Here is a 7,558-nt window from a genome sequence, read left to right on the forward strand (position 1 = left end):
TGAATATGAGTGAGAAAAAGATCGAAGTCCTATCCTGAATCCATTAACATCAACTATATAGAAAATGGAAAAGAGATAAAATGTTAAGGTAGTTTAGAAACTGTAATGTGAGAAAATAAACAAAGTTTTAAGGTAGAAAAATAAATTGCACGGTAACTTTGTTTCTCTGTATCGAAAATACTGATAATAGAAATAAATTTTGATAATTATCTCGATTCAAAGTAGGAAATTCATGGAGGCAGAACGTTTCTTGTTTCCATGCCAAATTGCCCGAACTACAATTCACAAGGCGCCACAATGGCCACGAAACAGGCGTTATCGTTCTTAAGATCCTCAAGGGGTAATTCTACGTTACCTACTAGCACACTCACACATATACATCTAGCGTGTTCTTTTGTCAGCGCAAGCGCTAGAATAACAATAAGTTTATAGGCTCCAGTAGGCGAAAGACGTAAATTGACCACTTGGCTGTGATTACTTGTGAACATCTGGACAGCCTAACGGTGTCCGACGACAAGATGAACGCTTTGTACGTCACAGTGTCCATACCGCTCCTTTTGGTTCTAGCTGGATTTAACCACGCTCACGGGCTTACCACTTTCGGAAAATCAACGCCACAGAATCAGCCTAATACTCCCTGTAGGTAGCAAAATTATTTCTGCACAAAAACACCACTTACAATTGCATGTCACATCACCTAAAATATTATTCACTTAAATTATATTCACCGCATTGTAAATATAACAACGATTTTTGGTTAATCAAAAATTCAACTCACCTAAAACAATATATTTTTATAGTTACGACAATATTTTTTTTAAACATCAAAATAAAACTATTCTTAAATTCGGTTTTCATTAAATTAGTAGATGCGCACTCAAAATTAACTAAAAATTACATATCACATTAAAAAATAACTAAAAATGGGGAATTTAAATTAACATTTCGATGTGATAAATTGTAACAACAAAGTTGTAAGCAAAAAGATTTCGAATTAACATTGGATTAAAAAGGGTTATCAAAAACTATATATTTCTATTTATATAGATTCGGTAATAATTGCCTATCTTAAAACAGCAATGCAGTAAAATTATTATTCCTTAAGTATTAACGCCACCAATTCTGTTTCGTGGTTGCCAAAAACTTTATGATATTTCGATTGATTCGAAGAACATAAATTTTTATTCGACATGACGAATCTATATCATTTTTGTGCTTGCGGATATTGACATTACTAGATTGAATCACGCGAAGAAAACAAATATAGCATCGGAGATATCACCGTTCTCTGTACAGAATTTACATGAAATGTTCAAGTTCTTTTATCACAGTACGGCATCAACCATCCTATTAAAATGTTCAATATGAAAGCATTCCTCTCACTTCTTATATTTTCATCGGTTGTCACATTTTGTTGTTGTGGTAAGATGTTCAATAACTATAGTACATATTATATTCATAGCGCATCACAAATATATAATACACCTGATTATAATCATCTCAACTCCATAATTCATCTCTGTTTTTCCAATCAGCTTTTGACTCCTAAATTGTCCAGGCATTTATATATATATATATATATATATATATATATATATATATATATATATATATATATATATAACATCTTAAACTTTAAAGTCTCCGTAGACAGTTTTTTGAGAGGTTTAATTCGCAAAATTCGCTATATTAAAAAATCCCAATAATATTATTATAAAATTGCCTTAACAATCTTAGGAGTACATATATTTCCTTTAAAATAATATCATTTTAACTAAATAATTTATATTAACAACCTCCTATGACTTTTTAAATAACATTGCTTTAGTTATATTAAAACTTATCAAAATATTATTTATGATTTTCTATAAAATGTATTAAAAGCTAGTAAAAAATCTATGTAGTAAACTAATAAATACTCAAATGTTAATTAAACTTTATTGATATAGAGCAGATTTTGTTACATAATAAACTTTACCGGAATTATTAATTAAAATCCCAATTAATTTTAATGAACTTCACGAAATAGGAAAGAAAAAAGGATGTACATTAAATGCCGATAGGAAACAACAAAAAAGAAATTCTATTGCTTCAGTTTTAATAAAAAAACATTATGAATGTGAAGTCATAAAAGTTTTAAATGTATTTTTTATAGTAAATTGCTAGTTTATTACCCATATTTTTTAACTAACCGCTAATTTCGTTTTCTTTCATCTTTTTAGTGGTCAAAGCCAAACAATGCACACTTCAAACGAATTGCAGTTTAATTAAAAATACCACCTGTTTAAGAGGTGCCTGCCTTTGCGGCGATAATCATCCTCCTAACAACGGAGAATGTACAGCTCAATTACAAGGTAATTCTAAATTATCACATATTCAATTTATCACAAAAAGAGCACTTTTATTCTTAAATATATATTATATGATTAAAATTAAAACTCAGGCATATAGTCTATTCAAAATAACAGTGAACTCACGTCATCACGATGTCGACTCTAAATTTCGCAATTTGTAAATTCGTTTTAAAATCAGATAATATTGTCCTTCTCATTTTATTCTAATTAAAAAGAGATACAATGCCGTCTGAAAGTTCCAAAAGGTATCAGAATCAACGTACAAAATGAGCTAAAACTTAAAGCTGATATGGCAACATTGCGACAGTTTGACGTCATAAATTTAGATGACATGAGTCCACTGTTTTATTGAACGGATTATATAATCGATTCAAAGTTGCTGTTAAAATACGTCATCAAAATGTTTAATGTATTGCCAGTCGCAATTTGTAAATTCGTTTTAGAATCAGACAATATTTTCCTTCCCATTTTATTCTAGTTAAAAAGAGACACAATGCTGTCTGATAAGTATGAACATGTAACCGAACCAGCCTGTCAAAGTCATCCGCTTGTTAAACGTATGAAAAATTCTTGAAAAAATTCTTTTTAGATATACTATAATATTTAGATTAGAATTTTGTTATATGTCAAAGCCAAACTGAACTAAAACCCAAATACGGCAACATTGCACCGTTTTAAGGCGTGACATTGAGATGACATATGTTCACACCAACTTTGGATAGACTATATATAAAAAACATTTCATTTTATTTCAAATCAGATTAGGGCATTGTTGGTAAGTAATAAGGTTTTGGTTTTATTTCAAAGTAATCAAGCAAAAGAAAAATGAAAATCCTATTCGAACAATCCGATGTTTGCATCATTTCCTGGAGATTTTAAACATATTTAAGTCCCCGGTAAGCTCTCTGGCGAATTTAAAGTCGATTGTACGTTTCTAATGAGTTATTACTTTAGGGGTATTACCCTTTTTTATTTTAAACATCCCATTGAAATACAGAAGCTATGAATGTTCTTAAAACTTGAAAATCAGACTGAATGAATGTTTAGATTATAAGTTGCTCCTTCAGCAGTGGAAAGAAAAACTAGCTAAAACTGGACAAAAAGAATTAACATAAAAAGTCCATAGCCTATTTCCACTTCTTTCTGTAAGATTTAATCAATACACTTAAAAAGTTCGTTGACTGAATATGGTAATGAACACATACAATTTTATAGCCCAGTCATTCGAAGGAATTTTGGTACTTTTAGGGGGGACCCTTCAATTAATATTCGTACACCACTTCGAAACCGAGCTATTTATAGATAGTTATTTTCAGAATCCCTTCTAAAAAATCATATATTTTGACCAGCAATCATTTTTACGTCATAACTTTATATATAACTCAATTTAATATTATTGGTAAATGTATTAGATGAAACTAAAGAAGTTGACCCAGAAAAAAAATTTAACCACGCCCTTCAAATGTACCCCCCTTCTGAGATGACCTTTTATATATTTTTCTTGCGTTTAGAGAAACATTAATATTAATAATAGGTGTCAAAATTACATCTTACTAATCACGAAGGGCGGGCTTTAAGAAAAATCTAATAAAAGAATTCCCGAACGTTGGTATTATATCGTGACTACGATTGAAAGAACGATATCTTCATATTTTAGCCTAATCATAAGGGTGATTCGAACACTTGAATTTTGATAGGTTACAAGTTTAATATCCCTTTCGTGCTACAATAAAGGAAAAGCCACTTAACAACTTTATTTTTCTGTACTAAACCATTTAAAATTGATTTTTTTTTTTTGTATTCGCGATTCAACCGCCCAAACAAACTTGGTCAATAGTTGATAATAAAGCAATAACATGGTTTTAATGACGAAATGGTGAATGAACTTTTTTTTGTCATAGGACCAAACCATATTTGTACTAAAAATGAGGATTGCGTCGACAATGCGGACTGTTTCGCAATAAAGGACTTAAAATTGACCAAAGACCTCTCTCATCTGAATTTAACTCCTGATCTAAGTATTTGCAGATGTCAAGAAGGATATACTGAAGTTGGAGCTACATGTGGCGGTGAGTTAACTAAATATATTAAAATAATAATTAATGTCTATTAAAACACAAGTGAAATAAATTTTTTTGTTAGTAAAAATATGCAAATAGCTACAAACCAAATTTGTAGAAATTATGACAGAACTAACAAAAAAAATTAACGATTTGTAGTTGTTTTTAGGTTTGTGTCGCATAATTTCACGATGCCCTTCACGATAACATTGATTACGCGAAGTTTTTCACAGCTGGAAGTTTCAAAACTAATTTCTGTAATCAAACTACCTTTTAATTATATTTGTTCATCATAACTCGATTAGAATTTTGCGGAAAGAAAGGTTAAAGGGGTCCCATTCCTATATATAGACCACACCACATACAGCAATATAATAAATGATAAAAGTCGACTGTAAAAAACATATCAGATTATCTTATAAATAAAAATTCTTTCGTGATTCAAATAACCTTTCCCAAAATCAGATGGAGAATTTATTGTTACGTCATAGCTGCTTTCATGGATTTGCACGGAATTCTATTCTATCACGTTATGCTATTTAGGATCAAGATTTTTTGTGAATTTGTGATTTTTTCGCTCCTATATCTTATAATTTGTCGTAGTAATCAAAAAGGCCAAGATTAAATATAGCGCGTGTGCCCCCGAGTTTATTTTCCATTAATTAGTTTCGGTAATTGAATGTATAAAAATAACCTGTAATTAAGATAAAAAGAATTGATACAGGAACCTACACGTTTTAAGACGGCTTGATAAAAAAAATTATAATTACATTACTTTTCACTTTGCCATTCCGGATACCATGCTTTTGAACTTAAATAAAAATAAAATGAATTTATATTATAATTAAAGGAAAAGAACAAATACATTATTTTATATTTAGTATATCAAACATATTTTTTATCTTTTATTATATTATAATAATTATAATTAACGGAAAAACTTTATATATTAATTTACAAGCATTAACCTGAATTAGTTAAAATGCAATTGTTTTGTCGATTTAATTGACGTCGCCTGGCTATATATTATATTAGCTGGCTATATATTATATATATGGCTATATATTATATACTTTATATATTAATTTACAAGCATTAACCTGAATTAGTTAAAATGCAATTGTTTTGTCGATTTAATTGACGTCGCCTGGCTATATATTATATTAGCTGGCTATATATTATATATATGGCTATATATTATATACTTTGTATATTAATTTACAAGCATTAACCTGAATTAGTTAAAATGCAATTATTTCGTCGATTTAATTGACGTCGCCTTGCTATATATTATATGCAGTATTGTTTAATGATGTATATGAATAATGGGGAAATGAATAACATCCTGAGTTATGACAGATTAAATTCAAAGCAAATAGTGATAGATATTAAAAAAAGTGAATCATACAAAGCAATATGAATAGTATAACTCAAGGATAAAACACTTATTTTTTCTTGATAATAGATTGGCTACTGAATTTTTAATCACAAAAACATATTGATCACAAACATGTCAGAACAGTAATTGTAAGCATCCACAGTCATCCATGAGCAAGGATTCAAGCATTGCTAATACACCGGAAACCGGCTTGGTTGGCGCAGGGGTCAAGACAACAGGACGGTCCTTCTGTTGCGAACTCTCTAGTCGCGGGTTCGAATCCTGCTAGGGCATGGTCGTAAATTTAAATTTTATTGGATTCTTTATAATTCTCATTGTCCTTAAGACAAGAGTGCAAAATCCGACAAAGAAAAATTGATCCAAAAAACAATTTAATAGCACAACAATAAGTTACAATAATTATAGTGTACACTATTTCCCACTAACTAATATTTTATTGACTAATATGGAGTTTTTATAATAGAGATAAGGTGAATTAATTAAATCGTGTTATTTTTATTGGTAATCGAAAAATTATGGTGTAATTAAAATGAGTGGAAAAAGGCCTGATTATTAAATATTCGCTGTAAAATTGATTATGGTATATGACTAAGCGACCTACGACACGAAAATGCGAACGTTTATTGATGTGGAAAATTATACAATAGGAAATTTATATTTAAAAAAGTTTGCATATTTACAACTGCTGCTAGAGCGTTGGATCAATAATTCTCCAGCAGGTAGCAGGTCTCTTAGACTTTAATGCATAATTTCATATTATTTTTAGACAATGATTTACAACCACATCATTAATATCATTCAACAAAGTGAAAAACGATTAATAAATTTAATTAAATATATGTTATTATTTTCAGGTGACATAAATTTAAGTACCCTTCCTGTACTGCTTCTAGCCATAGCACTATTCAAGGTATTCAATTAAAAATTCTGATAAATAATTACCCTACAGCGATCAAGAAAAAAGCATATTTATTATTGTGTCCTTATTTGAATAGCTTTATTCCAGTTTAAATTATAAGTTCTCACCCATAAATCATAGTTTATATGTCTATGTAAAAAAAAGATGGTAAATAATATATCACCCAAACAATAATAATAAAGTTCATACAAAATTTTAATTAAAAATGTACGTATTAAGTGTAGCTAATTAAGATAATGGATAATTTTAATGTAGTAAGCACGCTTGCAGAATTCAATACTCACAATAAGTGTTTTTACGGCCCAAGGCTTCTTACACAACGAATAAACATGCTCTATAAAAAAAATAATGCCTTTTTTATTAAATTATAACTGCAGAGAATTCGTTTTTTTTTATTAATGGCTTTGGGGCTTGAAATAAAAACACTTGTTCAACAAATTTTTATTCCAAATATATTTTTCTATAATCCAGGCTTATTTTTATTATTATGTAGTCATTTTTAAATCTTAACAAATAACGGATGTTCAAAATAAAACGAGTACCTAAACAGCACAAGATACTGTAATTTCGAAGCACCCAGTTCTCAAATATATCCTAATCAATTGTGTAATTTTATATGTTCCATGTTATTTATATAATAAATAAACAAAATTTTGTGTTAGAGTTTTAGTATGTTTATTTTTTTACATAGGGAATGAAAAAGATCAAATGGTCATTCCTAATAATAAATAAAATAAACTGTTTTTATACTTTCCTCAAAAATTATGAAAAGCTTTGATACTAAATCTAGTAGCATTTTGGTGAATGCAACTAAAATACCTTTTAT

At 29.0% G+C, this 7,558-nt stretch overlaps 1 protein-coding gene across 2 annotated transcripts; it reads left to right on the forward strand.

The window, feature by feature from the left end:
• The first annotated feature begins 331 nt into the window (after positions 1–331).
• sosie (oogenesis-related protein sosie) lies at positions 332–7,395 on the forward strand. 2 transcript variants are annotated; one of them, XM_076404730.1, is made up of 4 exons: positions 332–639; positions 2,223–2,354; positions 4,256–4,423; positions 6,668–7,395. In XM_076404730.1, the coding sequence occupies exons 1-4, from the start codon at positions 519–521 to the stop codon at positions 6,733–6,735; spliced, it is 489 nt and encodes a 162-aa protein (XP_076260845.1). In that variant the 5' UTR covers positions 332–518; the 3' UTR covers positions 6,736–7,395. The 2 variants fall into 2 exon arrangements, with proteins under 2 accessions (XP_076260845.1, XP_076260846.1); XM_076404731.1 differs by lacking the exon at positions 332–639 and adding an exon at positions 1,274–1,422 and having other exon boundaries at positions 6,668–7,200.
• The last annotated feature ends 163 nt before the right edge of the window (positions 7,396–7,558 follow it).

Source organism: Rhynchophorus ferrugineus, unplaced genomic scaffold (genome assembly GCF_030347505.1).
Source record: "Rhynchophorus ferrugineus isolate W39M unplaced genomic scaffold, kcgeb_rfMv2 rfM5, whole genome shotgun sequence".
Lineage (NCBI taxonomy): Eukaryota > Metazoa > Arthropoda > Insecta > Coleoptera > Curculionidae > Rhynchophorus > Rhynchophorus ferrugineus.